This window comes from Bombus fervidus, chromosome 13 (assembly GCF_041682495.2).
Source record: "Bombus fervidus isolate BK054 chromosome 13, iyBomFerv1, whole genome shotgun sequence".
NCBI classification, from domain to species: Eukaryota; Metazoa; Arthropoda; class Insecta; order Hymenoptera; family Apidae; genus Bombus; species Bombus fervidus.
In genome coordinates, this window is record NC_091529.1 from 9799158 (window position 1) to 9820600 (window position 21443).

At 43.0% G+C, this 21443-nt stretch overlaps 2 protein-coding genes across 6 annotated transcripts in view; one reads left to right on the forward strand and one right to left on the reverse strand.

Annotated features, from left to right (window-relative positions):
• Window positions 1-21443, forward strand: part of LOC139993754 (uncharacterized) — a 253487-nt gene that overhangs the window by 199545 nt on the left and 32499 nt on the right. The window lies entirely within an intron of this gene.
• Window positions 1-21443, reverse strand: part of LOC139993750 (nucleolar protein 4-like) — a 94764-nt gene that overhangs the window by 25985 nt on the left and 47336 nt on the right. For all 3 annotated transcript variants that reach the window (XM_072015760.1, XM_072015759.1, XM_072015758.1), the window contains exon 2: window positions 6542-6596. In XM_072015760.1, the coding sequence (XP_071871861.1) occupies window positions 6542-6596 (55 nt within the window). The remainder of the gene's footprint in view (window positions 1-6541; window positions 6597-21443) is intronic.

Genomic DNA, 21443 nt, shown 5'->3' on the forward strand with positions numbered 1-21443 from the left:
CATAATAATCGACGCGTATAGCACCGTAAATAATGAAAATCCGATCAGCAGAGAAGGTGTTAAGCATTGAACAAAGTCTTTCTCGCGCGAGAATTCCTTAGTGGCATCTACGTCGATTCGTTTCTCGGTCGATCGACGTTCCCATCCCTTCGAACGGGTTCTGCGATGCAACAGGTCCAACCATCGAAATTCTCCGGCATTCGACGAATTCCCGAGCTCATTCGCGCGAAAATGCAGCTACGTTAACAGTTTCGTCACCGATCGCGCATGGATGCCGCGTTTTCAGGATTTTCGTTCGATCGCGTCAACAGGTACACACGCACACGCACACACACACATAGACGCACAAACGTTTCGAATCACGAACAAAGAACGGACATACTGTTTGGACGAACAGCGAAGGCGTTTCGTCGAATATTTTTACTCTCGGAACAATGCGTACCATTCCGAGCAATTTCATGCGTGACGTTTTTCGTTTTCCGCCTGGTCCTCCCTTTTTTAATTGGATTTGGATGCAGTGCCGATTTGGAATTCGAATTTCGTGACTCGTGAAATCGTTGATGGGCGCGGTAAAAGTTATCGATAATCTTGTAGAGTTCAATATAGAGAAGTTTTTATCAGAAATTTCGTACGAACAATTCTAATAAGAAATTTTAGATATATAGAACGGTCACTGTTGATCGGTAGAGTTTTCTCTCACAGGTCACGATAAGCCTTAAAAATGCTTAACTCTTGCTTTTTAATATCCTGTATGGGAACTCTGGAAGAAAAAGTGTCGTGTAAGTGGTACAGATAGAAGAGAAAGCAGAGCAGATGCGTGGTAAACACGACGCAGAAAGGCGACAGTGAGTTCGTCGAGTGTCAATTAAAACCTCATGCCCAATAAGTACGAGCCCCATCTCGATCGTGCACGCGCTTATCGATCTCTCGTCGTTTCGTACGAGTAAAGATTCCCTTACGCCCGAAGACAGATTGCGCTGCAACAAGTTACAACGAGAAATAGTTCGACGAAGCATTTTTGGCACAGCCAACCTCGTCCTTTTACCCAAGTCTGAAATCATATTTGGAAAATGAAATAACCGTAAAATAAAAATTAAAACACTTGGAATTAATCGAAATGGATATGTTAATGCCACTACGAATATATTAAAACGAATGAAGTTCCAACGCGTTAAATCTTCGAGAGGACTATAAAATTCGCTAAATCGATGATCCACGTTTCGCGTATCGAATGTATACATCATACTTCGTAATTACAATAAAATGTGATGATATAAATGTTTCAAATGCAATTCCGTTTAATTAATCAGCCCGAAATCAGATTAAATACGATTAATCCGATTCTGCCTGCCGTTGTAGATTTCACCGCGTTTCATTTATCTAAAAATCATTGTGTATAGTAAACAAAATTGAATACAAACACGTACAACGACTGCGTATAATCAACCGATCGACAAGCTTTCGTTCGAAGCGTGTAAAACTTGGAACGTTACGTTATCACCGTGTAATTTAATTAAATTACACGGAACTGTCATTTTCATATAATCTTTATAAGAAGAGCGTCACGATGACAGTTCACGGTTGATCGTTTCAGACAAGTCTATCGCCGCCGATAGATATCACTTTGAAAATTTGTTTACGTAAACGCCAAGTTCGCGTAACATCCTAATACTTGGAATTTGATCACCTTTTTGGTTGCCGCGTGTGTCGCGTCGGTTTGAGTAGCGTTCAAACTTGGAACACCGGAGGAAAGTTTGCGTGTGGTTAACGAAGCCCGAAGAGAGCCTCGTAACACGAATCTCCAACAATAAGACTCGATGATCGCTCTCGACGGAACAACGACAAGCTTCGAAAAGAATTCGTTCGATACGAGTCGTTTGAAAATTGTGACTACAAATTTTTCATTTCCATATTGAAAGGTTAATCGCGAGACCATTTGCGTACGAACGACGAAGATTGGCGACGTAAATCTATTAGATCGCGATTTTTCACTCGTCGAATCACTTTCATAATGGTCCAAAGTAAATACGAACGTAGAAGTAACGACGAGACGTAAACACTCGGTTACATCTATCGCGTAACATCGCGTATAACATCGCGTAGCGCGAGTCGAAGATCCTAGGAGATCGGGAACGTGCTACGTACAATTTCATCTGATCGAATAGCCGCGGCATCGTGATCGAAGGAGGACGCCACGGTGTCGGTGCGAAGATCCTCGTCTGATTAATCGGTCGATTCTCGGAACCGCGAGGCAGCGTCATCGCGCGTGAGACGCGAGTGTATCCCGTTCTTTTATGTAAGAGGCCGCGGTAACGAGATTACGAGGTTGAAGTGTCGGTACATGCTAATAAATACGTAGCTCGTTCGTGACGCGGATGAATCGGCTCGCTTTTACCAACGCGTTTTTGAAAAAGTTCCTTTTACACGCTCGAGCCTCCATCGTTCGAATCGATCGTTATTTCAATAAAATCGTTAGACGCGCGTTTATAATGACGTCTATAAACTGATTAACGACTCGTATAGTAAAATTATGCATTTTTTTATGTTTTCGCATATTGACGTCGAGTGTAGACCCTTATCGGAAAATAGGAATGGATGAAAAATTGTTTTCCTTGAAGAGGAATACTTGGAAGAAGAATTACAAATTACTGAAACGCAAAAAAATAGCAGTCGCTTAAGCTCTCCACAAAATGATGCGAATTTTCTAGACGAACGAAACTCAAGTATACCTATTCGTACTACAATTAATGAAGCGCATCTTGAAAAATTCTATGAAACCGAGTAATGTTCGTAGAAATAATTCCCGGAACAGTTTACAAACTGAAAAATATAGGAACCTATGAGCGAACGCACTCGATCTATGAGCAGAAGGCAGGGGAAACGGAAGAGTGGGGGCGAACGAGTGACAGTGGATTGCCTGTAGTCTATAGTCAGACACATTTTACACCGAATGCGATAATCGCTATAGAGAATACATCGACAGTGACAGTGCAGCCACGGGTCACGTATAAGGCTTCGTTTTCGAGAAAATCGATTCAGATTTGTACAAGTACGCGTGCACTTAAGTGCAAACTAAGTGCGATTCCTCGTAGAAATATGTTTCTATTTTAGTTTGTATCATTGCCAATGTAACCAACTGTAACAACGCCATGCATGATCGTAAAAAATATTATCAATCTCGTTTCGATTCTACGAACACCTGGCTGTATGCCCCTAAGCAGAATTCATATTCTTGACCCACGATGACATATGTATATGCGATGAAAAATATTCTACTGCTGCATAATTATGAACGCTCGTGCGCATTCAAAGAAGTCGGTATTTCTTTCAATAAAAATTACGCTATCGTTGATTCTTCGAGAAACTTCAGGCAGAATTGAAGAATAACGCAGATTATCGAATAGTCAGAGATCTGTTTTCGAAGGTTATTTTCATACTATTCGTTGGCAATCTTTACGCAGAAACGAAAAACGTATTTCAAAGCGAGTCTTACCAACGTGCTATGGTACCATTTGAATTTCGACCAATTCGTTTGCAATGTTCAATTGTTTAAAATTCATTTAGTCCGTGCCTTTGCCGTTTTAAATACCCAATCTCGACCTCCTCGAAAATGAAGCCCTGTACGAAGAGAGATTATTCCAAAGTTTAGACTTAGTTTTCGCAGGAAAAAAGACCAGCCGATGCAAGATTGGGCTCTGTCGTTATTGCCGGATCCTGTATATTCATGCAACCTTTGAAGAACACGTTGAGAAAAAATTGCTTGAATTAATGGGAACTTCAAAGATACGTATAGATTTGCATACATGATTCTTGGCATACGTTTCTGTGTATCCCTTTAGGTTGGATTAAAATTATCTCTTTCGTGCCCTGGGAAAAGTTTCTTCGCCTATGGTGAACTTTTAAAAAGAAATTTGGTTCCACTGTATCGCTTTAGTAGATCTTCGATGGTAGGCAACTGGGTCCTAGCGTAACAAGTTTCACAGCTGCCGACAACAATGGTAAAACTAACGTATCAAGATTTTTCATTCACCTCGCCCTAGCGACGAAAAATATTCGCCACGCCCCTTTTTACCTAAAACCGCGATCGCACAGCTTAGAAATATCATTTACTCGGATTGTATGAAACTGACACTTGGACCAACCACAGGCACTAAACTCTCAAGAATACAACGCGTTAGCAAAGTCCGCTTACTTTCGCATTAACGAGTTCGTAATACTCGCTACCTGAATTTCTTTTATACGATATAAAATCATAAATATTATAGAATAAAAGTTGTAATTTGTTAAAGAACGACACATCGTTGCCTGGCAAAGCGAGGATTGAAAAATAATTTCAATTATCACCTCCGTTTTTGCCATTAGTAGTAGAGAACGTGGATATCCGATTCTAGAGAAAAACAGTCGGTATGAAATAAATTGCCGTTATCCAGACATCATTACTCAATCGTTAATGACTTACAATTACTTAAAACGCAGAATCGTATATATACGTAATAATAAAATGTATAAACGATATAAAAACGATCTGCCGATTTGAAAGACACGTTGCTAATGACTCGTTGAGAAACCATACTCTAAACGTTAAAACTTTTTCAAGTTAATGAATCAATCACACAGAAGTGATATAAATTCAAAGACGATCGATCTACATAATCGAAATTACTCTTCTTCGCTACTTTATCGCTTCCGAGTTAATCTTATTCTCAACATTTAAATATATCTCCGCAGTTAAGGATTAATTAACCCATCCACCAATAAAAAGGAACCAACTGAAACGAAACGAAAAAGAAGTGGGAAACGAAAATACGACGAGCGAAACGTAGACAAAGTAAGTCGCAGTGCAAATCGAAGCACGTCGCCCGATGAGAATCGATATTGGCACCCCATGATCGGTCTCTGCCACGAAACCATGATCGGCTGAGTAGCTCGCTGCACTCCACATTTCCCTCCAGTTGCAGCGTCGATTCGTTCAAGCGGGAGAATTAGCAGTGACACGTAGAAGGGTACTCGAGTCGCGCCAGAACGAAAGCATACGGAGCGAGAGAGCGAGAGAGATTTATTAGCAGCCGGATAAAGTTGGCGGCTGACGGGGACGGTGTGACGTCTAAATCATTCAGTCCGTTCAATAATGCAGAAACGCGACGCCACCACCGTAGGATTTGGGTCAGATTCTCGAAACGGCCGCGACCTGACCCCGTCCAGGGGACAACGAACGTAAAATTGAACGATTCCTCTGCTGGAGTTCGTCGATCTCCGAGCGGACGCTCGATCGCAGAAATAGTGAACGCGTTTTCATGGATGCGTTCAGGGGCAGAGGGGGATTTTCTAAAATCATCGTCTGTTACGAGAAGAAAAGGATAACTTTAGGCTGATCACATTTTGATCGATCGAATCTCAAACTTGGTCGTATCTCGATAGAAATTTAATTTTGAAATTAAGCAATTAAAATTTCTCACGAAGAATTTCCAAAATAGAACGATACCACAGTCAAATCGAACAATTTTGTTCCTGAATTCTTCTGATTCAAAGATCCACCGCTTCGGCCTGACGCATCGCCATCGGTTTTATTGCGAACGACACCGACGTTGCATCTAATCGAAAGAGTCAAGTGCCCTACGTCCAGATGCTCGCTTCCAGACAATCCCACCTTTACGCAACTGTCTTGCGTCTTTCTTGGAAAACATTTGATCACGCAGAAAAGTCGTACAACGGTCTAGGTGCGAGTACGGTCGCGGAGAATGTTCCAAAGGTTTGCGAGTACGGATGCTTCGATGAATGGAAGTTTGAAAGAGTCGTACGTTCTTTTAGAAAGGTATGAACCCTTCCAAAATGGAATTGTGCAGCAAAGTGATTTAGCGAAAATAAACGAGTATTTGTTATATCGTTTCGTTGTATATTATGGCGCTTTTTAATATTTCGTCCGCGTGATTATGTTGCGATCATTTGGACAATTTTGTTTGGAATGCAATTAGTTAATGATAAAAATGTGTGCGAAAATAAAAAAAAAAAAATAAAAATGGATCGGATATATTACGTATAGCGAAGAACTATTGTGCTTGGATTTAGGATGGTTATGTATCATTCGTAGATTGCTCCATACATATTTCATGTACAAGAAAGGAGACAAAATTACGTAAGGGTGTGTGAACAGTAGAATTATAGGAAAAGGGAAACACATTTAATTGGACATGAAACACATGCATTGAAGTTCGCTGTATGATTCGAACGTTACGATAAATGTATATTCTGATATTTTATGAAATCACGAAATTACTTTAAACGTATCGAATGCTACTTGCGATCGGTAATTATTTTCGAAACTTGCAAACTTCTATTCCGATTCGTCTATTCGTATTATAATCAAAGAATACGAACAAAAGGTTTATTCTCCTCTGTTAAATAATTTTTTCTACGACTTCGGGAACGCGTGTATAGAAAGAGCGTGACGTTAAAAACCTCGTCTCGCGTTCTGATCGCCTCTAACACGAATGGAAGAACAACAAGGTCCACGAGTGTACGGGTAATGAAAGGTTTTGCTTACTTGAGTAGTGATCCTCCTCGGATATGTCGGCTGGCTCCGGGGTCGAGATGTTTTCCTGCAACAAGATGCAAACGCGTCGTTAGCAGCGTGCACATTGCCACTTGTCGCGCGTAGTCGAACGATCTTCTCGCGCGAGCGCGAGAGGTGCAAAAGAGCTTTTCAACTTCCTCCCAAATAGTTTCCATGTGCTTTTCTCACTGTCGGTAATTCTTAATAAGAAACGACGCGACGAAAACACACGCTATGCTACTTTTGAATATTCCACGAGACGCGTGCTACTTCGCAGGAAAAACGATATCATCGTGTATTTATTATACGTGTCACGAGGTTCGATTAACGCGAAGTGCAGTGTCTTTATAGCATTATATATTGGATTAGAGATCGTAATACGTAACGTTTTGTTAGGCGCCAGCGAAGAGAAGCGGTTTCAGTTTGTTTCGAATGATATTTCAAAACGCGGTACATGATTGATTGAACATTAAACAAATGGAGCGATTTAATCGTCGTTTAATCGAAAATTGACAAGCTGCTACTGAAACGGCAGGAAGGATTACCATGGAATTTGTAGAGAAAAGGGGGATTTGGGAAGTTCGTTAAATAAATATTTAGAAAAATTCTAAATGATTTGAATTATATTTCACGTATAACTTTTAATTGAATTTATTGAAACGCTCGCAGCGTTATAAATTTCGCATGGGGAAAAGCCGATACCTGCGACTAAAACTAGAAGAGATCAAGCTCGAACCTAAAACGCGTCGTCTCGGAAAAACACGAGGCGGCTAACGCGAATCCATAGAAACCGACGAAGTGGGTCGACTTCCCGGGAACTCGATTATTGAAAAATTAAGAGGCCGCAACCTCGGACGAACCTCACGGTTCCGCGGTCGAACGTGCACGCTTGGTGTCCGACGCGTTTCATGGAATCGCGATTGTCTTCATCCGCGATTGCGCCACGTTGAAACACACCAACACAAGGCTTTCCGTACACCCACGGAACGGCCGTGGACTTTATTGTCCCGGATCGAGAGCTGGCTGTGGCGGCTTGTGGTTCGTCCGAACGCAAATTACTTACGCCTCGGCTAGGCTCGGTGACGCTACGTGCCGTGGGAGACAGAATCGTGGCACGTCGAGAATCTCCGATCGATAGCGTAAGACGGCGAGTCGCGGGAAAACCGAAACCCGCCTGCCACCCGACTGTCCGGCGTTCATGTCACCAAGAATAGCCACAGCTTTTCGTCACGAAAGTTCCTACGTCCGATGGGAACAAGTTTTCGAACGTGCGTACTTTTTGCAAGTTTGACTATGGCTGCTTCGGACGTGATCCCTAGCGATTTTAACGAAACTTCGTAGATAAGATTTTTCGTTGCAACGTAAAACGTATCGCTTATTTGCGCTTGAAGATGTTGCATAAAGTAATTAAATATAAAACGAAGAATGTTCGTTGATGTATTATATCGTTAGACGCGGCTGCGATAAAAAAGAATCTTGTGCAATGTATTTTCATTCTTCGATTCTTCGTGATCCTGTCTGCGGCATTGCACGGCCGTTTAATCTCTCGATCAAGATTCAAATGTCATTCTCTACGAATAATAATCATATTCCCTGTGATATCTATATAATTATTATAATAACAGAATATACAGACACTAAAAGGTACGGATAATTTCCTCATTACTTAACGAGAATAGAAGGTTTCCAATTAACCACTTTTAAAAGTCCTTAATAGCTGACTACCATCATCGTAACGCGTAAGTATTCCCAGATGTCTCATCGCTGTTACAAGTTACGAGTTACGAACAAGACACACACGTCGTTCCCTTTTTTCCTCGAATAATCGTAACGTGAAAGATTAATCAGTCTAATAACGAATGCGATTGTCAGTTTAGGTAATTTCGAATAATTTTCTGCAGCGAATATCCCATAAACGATATCGCACTATCCAATCGTCGACCAAGTCCCGTCACGCGTTCATTCAAACACTGCCGTTCGCATTCGCACACTCTAGATCGAAGCGGCATTTCGATCGATTCTAGGATCACGAGGTCGTGGTATCCTCCCATACCGAGTCGGCGTGGCAACGTTGGTCCTTTTCTCGTCATCCAGGGTTTCCCGTTGAAACGAACGGCGTTCGGTTTCGCAAGGCGTGTGCACAGTGTGCGCGCGGCTGGTCTGTCACACCGACCGAGCGCGGCTCTCCTATCTGTGTCAGGTCTCGTGTTGCAACTGCAGAAGGTCGACCGGTGTACGCGGAGAGCACGGCCAATTGATACCGGCCGCAATTTTGTCCGGCGGTGTAGGACGACCGGCACGACCGACTTGCACGCGCATACCGCGCTGTACCGGCGCAAAAACTGCCGCTGATGTAACCGAGAAATTCCGTACCGTGCGCGAGACCGTTCGGCGATCCGCTCCATCGAATCCGGCTACGAAAAAATCTGCCAGATACTATAAGTTTTATCGGATAATCGACCCGTGGCAGAACGGAACACGACCCGGTGGATATCGTCTTACGAACGAGCTTTTACCCCGACCTGATCTGACGCGATGCGAACATGAAAAGCGTCGCGTGAATGGAACCGCGTGCATCGGTCTTTGCGTTTCTCAAGATGGCTCGTAATTTACGTGTCTGAACGCGGTGTCCTATTATTTGAACTAAAAATGATAGATAACGAGAAAAAGCAAAGAACTCGTTTTATATCGGTACCATAAAGAGCGATTGCGAATGCTCGGAGAAGCATAGTAGGAAGTCACGATTTTAACTTGGCGATGTTCGAACTGCAGCTTCGTAACGTCATTTGACCACCCGCTTTAACACGATCTGTACCACGTGTACCGTTTTCGGTGCACGCGAACGTTTCCAACGTATGTAAAACAAGCGATGACATGCACCAACGGTGGTACATGTGACTTGAATGGAACGTCGTGCGGAAGAAGCGCGACGCGAAACGTGTTAGCCACCGTTGGTTTTAATGTTACTTCTCTTACTTTCTTCTCTTCCCCTATAAATTTTCTATCGTTTCCTTCGCTATTTTACCGAGATACTTTCCAACTTTCGAGTGTTTCGTTTCCTCGGCTTTATTAACCAGCGATTGAAAAGTACGTAGCGCCTCGTCAGATGTCGCGTCCATCGTATCTAATTGGCAAAAGCGCTCGAGCAGAGATCTTTGAAAAGATATATTACATAAGCCTCTAATTAATCAACAAGTCCCGCTGATTATGTTGTGAATATTACCTTACTACCGGTGTAAAGATACACCTATATCCTTACAAACATCGAGACCAAGATCGCAGTCATCTATCAAGATCCTTTAAAAGATCTTTACGTCTCGTGTGCATACAGTCATATTTCAAATTCATTAATCTTGAAACGTAGATGGGATCATACGAGCCGAATGAAGAACGAATGAAACAATTAAAAGGCACACGTAAGCGGCCATAGAAATCTCGCGGCCGTCTGGCGAATTGATAGTCCAGATCACGAATAAAAGGTGAATCCATTAACCCATTTGCCGGATACCCGCCGCGATAAATCTCTCCGCCTACTGGTATCGCGTGAATTGTGCAATCCTCTCGAGCTCGAGGAAAAAAAAGGGAAAAACGGAAGAAGTAAAGAAGGAAAAAAAAAAAGAGGATCATTGACACGAATAGCTTCCTTTGAAAAACGACAGGTCGGTGATTTGCCATTCTCGTTTCTTCGATCCTGAGAAATCGCAACACCCACCACCGATCGTTTCTCCCGTCGTTCCGCCAAGAACAACGAGACACCGTCCTCTCGAGGGTCTACCGTTACAATCCTCCCGCGCATTCCTCTCGTAATCGCACGATCGAACGATCCGATAGCTGGCTACCGAGACCTCTGCGTTTAATAATCGGTGGAATTTATTGGCTAACAGCTCGTATCTTCGTTCTCCGACTACAGCTTCGACTTTGCGCGGCACGGGCTATTTTAAGAATCTTTCATTAAGAATTTAATATAACTCTGTTCCGGCTAATCATTGGTACACGCTTGCGAGGCGCCACTTTTGTTGCCGGTTCCGCGTCGCGCTTCGTCCATATCGCGAGAATTTCGCAACGGTGTTTCTGGTTTTCCACAGATTCCACAGCTGTCTGTAAAAAGAATGACCTACGTATCTAGCTAATGTAAAGGGGGAAAAACCATGAACACAAGGACATTGCGAGTTTATCAATTTCGAAGCGAGATAGTAATTATCTGCTGTTCACCTTTTTATATCTTTAAATAATTTATCGATGATCAGGCTGTAAAAAATACTATTATCGTGGAAATATCAATAAGATGAAATCATTGTATTGTATTCGAAATGGAGAAGCCGATAATCGTCCTATTGCTATTTCACCCCTCTCGAAAACCAGTCTACCGATCGAATATCGTAAACGAAAGAATCCGTAGCGATCTGTGTCGAATTTTTAGACGATCCGTTCGTTATCAGCGATAAACATAACCGGTTACGACGATCGATCGATCGGACAGCTTTAATACGGGTAATTCGTTTTAGAATTTTAATTAATTCAATCTCTTACGACCTGTCCCGCCTTCCACGATCCTTGTCGCAATTAAAATTCGCCGACATCCGGGAAGTACGAGTCGGGCAAATTTTTAGCAGACAACCGGCACGTCGATTAGAATCGACGCGCGATACCGACGCACCAAGAAATCGAGCAACTTGTCGCATTCGATTTGTTAGAGTATTTCCTTCGAACAGACAGGCACTGATCTCCGATCGACGTGGATGACTGTGTTAATTATTTCAGCGTATAGAGAAATAATGTAAAACGTTGCATCTTCTTGGAACTTGCGCTACGTAATCGCAAACAATAGAATAATTGAAGAAAACGTGAAAGTAAAGAAGGCTGTTACTAGAGTTTTATGCAAAAACAATGTTATTTATTGTCAAATTATAGCAAAACGTATCTGTTACGTGTGCTTTATATAACTTTGCAACATTTTTATCGCAATGTTTCGACGATCTGTTGTCAGTTAGCGATAACAAGAATTTTATATTTTAAGAAAAGATGTAAGTTCGTTATGTAGTTTCCATAAAAAGGTAGCAAAGTGTCAGAATCCAGAAAGTGACGAATGATGGAAATAACAATTTTCGGAAACGTCTTTTTGAAATCGAAGACGGAACGCACATGTTCGAGCAGGAGGGAATGATCACACATGCCAGTGGCACATGCCAGTTACATCCTAATTTGGAAACCTGATCGTGTAAGATACATTCTATATCGCGCATGAAACGCTAAAGACTGTGTCGATTATTGTGATAACGCTTTCCTGCTGATAACGAACTTCGCATAAACAACCCTCTTTAGGGAAAAGGAATTTTCTTTTAAATGGCGCTTACAGCACTTTTTGCTTTTCCATTTTTCGATCACGGATTCGAATTGTGGAATTTTAAATACTTCACGACGCTAGTTTCTTTCTTTCCATTTCGACGTCTTAAAGTTTGATCAAGATAAATTTACGACATCTTCGTGAAACACAAAATTATAAAATCGAAATGTTCGATCAACTTGCGAGTATCTTCGTGGGGTGTCACTTACTTTTATCGTTCGGCGGACACGAGCGAGCAAAAATCGGACGGTTCGTAGCAACTGTGGCCGATCGTCGGACCTAAACCGACTCGTAAATCATGCGACAGCAGAGACGAGGTATCCTGAGGTCGCAGGTAGTAATGAACAATGTCCTCTGGCTTTCTCTCTCTGGTGACCGTCTATCTTCTCTCTTTCTCCCCGTCTCACCTACGCACGGGCCGCCCCACTTCCGGCGGATGTACCCTGATAAATGGGAATCTCGGCGAGCGCGCGGCCAGTCGGCCGTATACACCTACGACATAGCGCACCGCGCCGAATGAGAAACGAGCCGGGAGCGGTGCTCGTCTTCGAGGCCGGCAACAAGAGGCAGAAAGAGAAAAATGAGGGGACGAGCTCCCTCGAGCTCACCATGGGGCCGTCCGACTAGCCAGAAGGAAACGACCGGTTAACACATTGCGATTGTGTACTGAAATGACAGTTTTCAGTTTTTCGATATTCCGCAAGATTTCCGATAAAAATGTTGATAATAAAATTTCCAGCGCGTTAGTTTTTCCCTGGTTTACTCTAAGGCGTTGTGAAAAAAGATTTCATAATCCTGAAAAACTGCCCAAGTTAGATAGTACCAGATAATATGAGCAAAACTTCCAATTGACGCGAAAGTCGACGTTTTACATCGAGATCTCTGTCAACTTGTGCTTCTTTGATTAATTTCCATTTATTCGAACTTTCAAATTAGTGAAATTACTGCTATCAATTTCAATCGTGTGAACGCTGTACACTTTTCATTTAAACGAAACACGTTGAATATGCGCCCTGCTGTTCTTAGGGGACTTTCCTTAAATATTTTCAACTTTGTCACACCCTAATAAAGAGTGCTAAAAATAAACGAATTGGCAGATGTCTACTTCGTGACGATGAAATTAATTCCACCGGAATGAGGGGTACGAAAGCCGAGTTCACGCTACCCAGTCGAATCTCTTTTGGCAGCAATTGCCGCGTCACCGAGAAAACTCTATCAGCGACTAGATAACGTCGTGGAGATGGTACGCGAGACGTTGGACCCGTTTCCCGTTTAAATCACAAGCGTTTCTTGGAAAAAGGGCAGCTGGTTCCGGTAGTAGTTCACCGATTATCCGCTCAAGCCGCTGAAAATAGAGCGGCGCTGATGAGAGATACCTACGACAGGATGACACGTAGCGTCTCTTTCCTTGTGGCTGCTTCGTTCACACCGACGGCTAATATAGCGGTTTCAACGCTCTCATCCCGAGATCTGTATTTGTCGTGTACATTAACAGCGTGACAAACGCGTCACGCTGTCCGGCTGCTCGGTTGAACAACTTTGTCTCGCAATTGTCACGTAAGAGCGGCCGACGAGGGAATACTCGGCGACGAAACGGCACGAGACGCGTAAGAAAAATCGAAAATACCAAGGGACAGAGAAGAAGAAAAAGGACGAGGTTGGCGCAGGACCGGACTATCCTCGACTATGGACCTGGAACCCGGCCTATAAGGGAGAAGAAATTGTCGAGAGTCTGGAGGGAGAGGGAGGTACACACGGCCAGGGAGATACGGTTGGAACATTTGTTTAGTTGGCTGCAATTAAGCCACTTGGCGGCAATTGTTTGTCGCTCAGCACAGAATTCCGCTCCCACCGTGCGGATACGCGGTCATAAAACGCGCGCGCCTTGTGTTGTACCAACTCGCCACCAACACCGCAATTCCAGACGATAAAGCCGAGCGAGTTGCCGGGGTTAGAGGTCAACCGGGTCCAGTAGCCGGTGTCCAACCAATCAGCGACTGGCAACCGGCCGGACACTTCGCGAGATCGAGTCGGACGATTGTCTTTTGTCTTCGGCTGCTCGTAAGACGGACGTCGATGAATTGTACGTCGAAGTCACGCGACCGACCGTGCCCGCCGACCGGCTGCTCTGAATTTTTATTCGCTTCGACCGATCGCCGCGCCAGCCGATCGATTGCCACGGTTGGCGCTGCGCTCGTGGGATCCGCTTCGTTCTTCGTACGCGCGTACGATTTTCATGCGTGAACTTGACTTTTTAACTTCGATCGATCAACCGATCTCCTGACATTCTCGAACATCGAACACGGTGCTCTTCGACGGTGCTTTTCCGCACGAAATCAGCAGCCAGACGCTTTAGACGGTGCGCAGAAACGTTTGCAGCGCGGAGAAGTTTCGCGCGTACAGCAGGCCCGCTTGTAAATCGTTGACGAAAGGTTGCACGGTTTGCAAAGCGTCTCGAGCGACCGTGTCCTGCGTCCGACCGAGGAATAAAAGAGATCGGGCCATTAGAACCGGGGAATCGGTCCACCGGTTGATTTAGGTTGCCGTGGCTTGACCGCTCTTTGGATAATGGGCAAATGATCGTCGCCTGTCGGTGATTTCAGGGCCGTGTGTTTTGACTGGAGTGAAGCACCTATCGACGATTCCGCTCTTTCTCGCTCTATCTATTTCCCCATCTCTGTCACTCTGCCTCTTGGGTAAGCGTCTCTCAATTTCGGCTCATTTGCCTACCAAATCCGCCGGCCTATAAATACACGGCTACTCCTTCGGTGAACCGGGTCTCAAGGTCATCGGTAATTACCTCACCAACGACGCTACGCCCTTGTACGGACGTTTCTCTTTCGCCTTTTTTTAAGCTCCGTTCGATTTTTATCGTTCCTGCCGCTGTATTCGGTCGGGCCTTTATTAAACTCCTTTTCGTTGCGCTTAATCTTCGAGTTTTCTTCTCACGGTTCATGTTACCGGGTTCCTTTCTCTTCTTACATTAATTTTGTTCAGACAAAGATATCAATCGTATCGATAGATAATTATAGAAAGAGGCGATACTTTTTATAATTGTCTATACGTTTTCATCTCTATGAAGGGTGCCATAACGAATAGACTAACCGGAGACACGATGAAAGAAATTACTGATTGCGAGTACGATACAACACATCTAAAGACACTTACCTATCAAACGCAGGACGTCGGCTTCATTGAATAATTTCCCCTTGATACATTAACCTCGAAAAATAAATCGACAAAACCTATGTGTACGTGGAACGAAGAAGGCGAGCCAGACCACCGATCGGGAGGCCCAAGCATCAAAGCCACCACAGCAATTTCACACGACGTCGTTCAATTCCCTCCAACGTATACACGTAGCCAACCTACGAATGAATCATACAACGAGTCACTTCTTTCTCTAAACAAAACCAAGACTGCATCCTCTAACGGCCCATTTCGAAAACCGAGGAATTGAAACGTTCCGCCGATGGATTCCGTACCGTGTTGTAGCCAGAAAGAAGAAAGAAGCCAATCCAACAGGACACACCTGCAAGCCATCAGCTACGCACGAGGCAAAAAGAGAGGCGGCCGTTTCCAACGTTTCCGTCGCTCGAGAACGCGCGTCAGTGTATACACTGACGCTCAAAACTATCGTGCGCTTCGAGAAAACACGATTTAACGAGAATTATAAAAAGATGGAAAATGATCCAGCGATCTTAATTCCTTACGATCGATACCGTTACGCGTAGCGTAATATATTATCGCGCGACAAAGAGCTAATTTATACCTCGTACCAATTAAAAGTGATCTACCGACTCCATAATTCACGATTAACTTTCACAATTTAATCAAACTCACGTACTATCGCGTAATTACATTCGCGTAGAGTATATCCGTCCGTGGACGTTCCGACTGGCCAAGGATACCGATCTTTGCACGCCCGTTTTGGAACATATTCGTCGCGTTGCAAGAGAGCTGGAACAGGAGGACGAGTACGAGGAGGAACGGAGGAGCGGCGCTGGTCTGACGTCATCGGGAACGAATGCTCTGAAGCGGCGTCGTTCAGGTTGCGTCAGGGGGATCCGTGATGATGGTCGGAGCTCTTCTGATCTGGTAAGCGGTCGCGGAGTAGGAGGAGAGGACGACGGGGTCACCGTCGCCGGGATAACCTCACACGTGTGCGGCCCAAAAAAAGAAAGGCCAAGAAGGAAAGACGACGGCGACGCCGGAGGCGAAGAGCTCCAGCTCGTCGATGGGGAAGGAACGGGAAGAGAAGAGGACGGTCCGCGGAAAAATAACCGACTCGCTACGAACGGAGGCCGATCCTCGTTTTCTTATCGGCCGCGGCGTCGATGATCGTCAGTTAATCGCGCAACCCAGGTGATAACGACCGTTTCCGTCGACGTTCTGGGACGGGCTACTGCGGACGTGAAAAATTTTCCATTCGTATCCAGAGAAAACTGGTTTCGAGCTAGTCGCGAAGTCTGGTAGTTGATTTAAAAAGAAAAAAAAAAGAGAGAGAGAGAGAGAGAGAAACGTTGTAAATTATCTCGATTCTTGTTCAAATGTAACTTAACGGATCGCGATTATCTTGGAACGATTGGTATAATGGCTGTCTATAGGGATTATTTAATTTAATTCGTACTTCATTTTGAAACGTTTGTTGGTTTTACGGAACAGTTTTGCGTTAATAACTGAGACATCCTAATTAACTCGAGCTTAACTCGACTGCTTCTTTTCCGAGAGTTTAAAAATTTAGAGCAACGTACAGTACCATTAAATCAGTGATATCGAATGATATTTCAAACGACTCGGAACATAAGTGCAACGATTAAAAGAGTCTAGTATCGAAACGTTTCGAGTTAAATTGTCTAAAGTGCGTAAAAACTGGTTTAGCTCGCTATTTCGCTAGTAGATAAGAATAAAAATATGACCATTCGTATACCTCTTAAGAAAAAGAAAAAAAAAATAAAAAAACTAATTCGAACGAACCACGTTGTTATTCAGCTGAAAATTTCATCGAATCGTCTGAAACGTCTCACTTCAAACACCGAAGAAGCTTGGAAAATCCACGAAGGTTTTGAACGAGACAGAAAGCTAAGTCAGGCACAAGTATCTCGAGCTGATGGCCTAATCATCGGGGGCAGGCTTGCCCCGGCTTGAAACGGCACGGAGGCGACGTCGACTGTTACTATATCAGGCGACAGGCGTGACGATATCGTAAAGTAACGTCGTTGTTTTCCCACCGGGCTGTCGCTGTATTTTCGAGCTGGTCTGCAGTTTATCCAGCACAAGTCACGGATGACAACGGTGCACAGCGTGGCCGCTTGGCTACCTTACTTGACCCCCGTACAACGAGGGACAATTGGGTGTAACAGTCTCCCATTCGTTTGTCCGTCCGTCCATCCGACGAGCTGTTCGTCCCATGCAGGCCGTTCGTGTTTCTCTGAATCCACGGCCGTGTAACACGTCCATTATGCCCGCGATGCAGCCGCGTCTGCGAACGTGTTCTCGTCTACGTAGATACGTGTGCGTGCAATCTCTTTCTTTCGATCCTTCTCTTTTCTCTCTTTCACCGTCGCTTGTCTTTGATCGTTTTTGAATTCCGCTAGAATATCGTTTCTTATTCTTATCTCCTTTCTTTAGGAGGACGAAGGAAAAATCACTTCGTTTCGTCCACGAATAAAAATTTCCTCTCTTCTGTCGCTCTGAAACTGTGACTCGGCACAGGTTCCCGGGACACCCAGTACATTGCACAGAAAATTGTACGTTCCAGAAGTTAGTGAAACTTCGAGATCGTGTATTTAAAAAAGTTTCAAAGGAATCCACGAAAATGATGACGAAAAAGAAAGAGACCATCCATAGATTCGTCCAACGTTCTTCGCTTTTACGTTCAACGTAGCTCGAACCTTTCTTCCTGTTTTTTCGGAAGCGCCCCTTGCATCGAACATCAATCGACAAGACCCGTATCGGCATGCCTGTGCGTGAGGTACGTATCACCTGATCGAGTATTCGCGGCATTTGGCCACGAGGGAAGAGAACACGAGGGAGGCGAACGTACGAAAAAGAGGAAGAGAATAGAACCTCGGTTTCGAGCACGCGCCCTACTCTATCCGCTTCCGCCGCGTAGACGCGTTCGATTCGTTCTCTTCAGTCGCGTCTCACGCCACGAGCAGGGAGTGTGCATTCCTCGTCACCGGTTTTCTCCGGAACTCGTCGATCCGCGCTTTAAAATATACGTCTCGTTTAAATACTTTGCAAAGATACATTGTCTCTGTAATTCGATATCGCGATTCACTGTACACAGAATCTTAAGTACAACGCGTTAATCGTGTCACCTTTTGACGGAAAAAGATAATCGATTAGGAAGATAAAAAAACGCGATATCATCTCGGTATTCCTAAGATTCTAGCGCTGATTTCTAACAATAGCAGTCGCTAGATCATTCTAATATTTTGCTCGTTTTTTAATTTTTCCTCTTTCCATTCTCGCCTGCATGACGTGTCGACGAGTACGTGATCAAGATTCGAGGTTCGGCAACGTTGATGTTAACGAGAAGTCCCGACGACGTAGGAACGTTGAAACACACGCGGTAAACCGATTATGTAATATCGATCGCTGGGATCACCAGACGATCCTTCCTTTCGATCGGTATTATTCGAACTTTTATTTCAGTATCTTTTCTCCGTCCAACCGATAGAATTCTTCGAGTGCTATTAATTAAAGACAGTCTGGAATTCTTTCTCACGCGATTCGACTAATATTATTAGCGAAATTTTACGAAGCACACGTTCTAAGTTAACGCTAGTAATAGATTGTCTTGTACAACAGAGTAACAAGTTTAATAACAAAGGAAGCAAAGTTGTTAAGCTTTGTATTGTCTAGATTTGTTTTTCTTTTTCTCGATGCTTATAATATTTCTTTCACTCGGAAAGATATAAATAAATGTGATAACGTGAATTGGCGATCGTGCAACTTTTTTTCAATCGAGACGGCTCATGGAGCAAGTGCTTTCTGAGTCATCGAACAAAGCGAAGCTGGTTATATTTTATACCCTGCCGTTAATTGCGCCCGTAAAGATTCGTTTATACAAGACTTATAAATAATGATGCACCGTGTCACTCAACAAATAACGGTCTTATCTGTGTAATAAAGAACAGTTTGAGCGTATACAGCGCTATCAAACGAGTCTTATTCAATGCTAAATCAATATAGAGGCAGTAGCAACGTTTTCATTCAATTCTGACAATTCTTCGCAGAAAATTCACATAGCTGAAACGTATATACCATGTTGTGCCTGTGAAGCGAGTCTACATACATACACGCTTAAAATTACTAAAAATAGTTGGCAACCAACGTTAAAATGCATCCAGCAAGCATCTTAACGAACGAATGTTTATTCAATCTTTCCCACGTGTTTATCAATCTGCTACGTTTCAAGCATCGAGATTACCTTCAATATGCACGTTTGAAACCGTTGAAAATTTTAATAATTCCTTGACTTCGAGTTAGCGTTGTACGCAGCCTGGCGTGCTACAGAAAATAACGAAATTTCTTGCGTTGCAAATGCAACGTTTCGTCAATTTTCGAGGCTTCGTTGTTAATTAAGAGTGTCACACGCGTGCTTCGCTCTGTTCCTATTCGTTTATCTATTCGCTACGAAGGATATGCGTACAATTTGCGGAAATCTAACATGTTTATTCACTGTAGCACAGAAGCATCTCTACTTTCCTTTACACGCGTTATGCCTTTATTAATTATTCATTGTGCAATGTTTGCGTTCGTGTTTCTTTCGTGTCAAGAAAACTTGTCTCGATTCGCACACCGGAAACGCTTTTACTTCCAAGGATGCCGTAGCTATAACGCTAGCTCGGTTCTTAGCTGCTTTGGCTCGAATCGAATGGCATTCTATTTTATCCTATTTCTCTGACTTTCAAGGATTTCGTATCAATTTTTATAACATATATGCAACAGTGTCGCTCGGAGAAACGTCTGATCCTCGTCGATCGGAAGAACGTGTTAGTCAAAAATTGCCTTCTCGTCCCGCGCGAAACCCAGCGAACAAACGGACGGGCTAATTTAATCTTCCCATAAATTAATCACGACGCATCTATGCAACGCATCGCGACCGCACAGATGAGCGATTACGAGCTCATCGCGTCGCTTTCATGCTAATTTCTAACCAGACGTATAATATTCTTATTAAAGGCAACCGCGCGTTACGCGACCACTTGGTCGACACCATTGTTTCGCACACCTAATCCAACTACGTTAATCGACATCGTCTAGAAGCGGACACGCCGTTTCGAAGATCAACGTTTCTACGCGCGATATTATCTCAATGTTTCTCGGTCCTATCGTGCACGTGTTTTATTTGTTTAATTTTCTTCTATTTAATCAACGTGTATATAATTGCTTGTTCATATTTCAGGTACATTCGTCGAATAACAAATAAGATCGCGTTGTGCGTATTTCGACAAAGACAGTCGAATCAATGGTGTAACGTAATTAAGAACGTGTAAATTGAACAGGATAGTGGATGGAATAAATAATAAAGCATACGAGCAAGATCAGCAGCGAGTAATTCGACTAAACAAATTGACGTTGAAATAAGATGTATCAATTGAAAAAAAATTAAGAGAAAACGGTTTTTATACCGAAATGCACTAAAATGAAGGAAATGATTCTCTTAATCGACAAACAGAAAAGTAAGCTAAATAAAAACCATTAAAATCACAGATGTCGAATAATTTTATTTAAAAGTAGATTTTATATAACAGATAGGAATATAGAACTGTATATAGTATACATATTAACTATATAGATAGTATGTGAGATTGTTGCGTGATGCGATTGAAGAGATACATGTTTTTGAAGGGGAGTTAAAAATAATAAGCACGAAATTAATGATCAAATTTGCACAGTTGCGTGCTAAAGTCATCGATCAGATAAATTCTTCTGCCAAGTTTCTAACGCGTTCATTGAATAAAATGGCAAATAACTTTGCGTGTTTCAATAGGCGTGAAATAAAATGATTCATAAAAAGTACAGAAAATTTCAATCTTCGACTTTAAATGTTTCAATATATCTGAGTAGAAGAAAATGAGATACAATACTCGTAGGTAAGTTAACGGTGAACATTATCGGACGTAAAACGCGATTCCTTGTAATTCTGACACATAATTCTCAATTAATTGTCGGTTCTCAATTAACGCTCAATTAATTGTGAGTATAGCTTAAGCGTTAAAATAACTCGACTGTTTTCCGTATCTCGAATTTTGTTCCATTTGCTGTCGCCTTTTATTTGGTTTTCTTCTTTCGCTGTGCGAGCTTCGCGCTTGTTTTCGTGTCTTACCGACGTTAAACCAGTGTTTAACTAATAATTACAAGCAATTACAGGAATAAAGAAATAGTCTGTATCACATAATTCGCTCGTTATCTAGAAAACAGACGAAATAAAATAGAAAGATGTAACGGATGCTTTGAAATTAACTAAAACCACGAATCTCAGTTTCTTCTTAACTGTAATCTGCCCTAACCCTTCGACGATAGAATAGTTTCGCG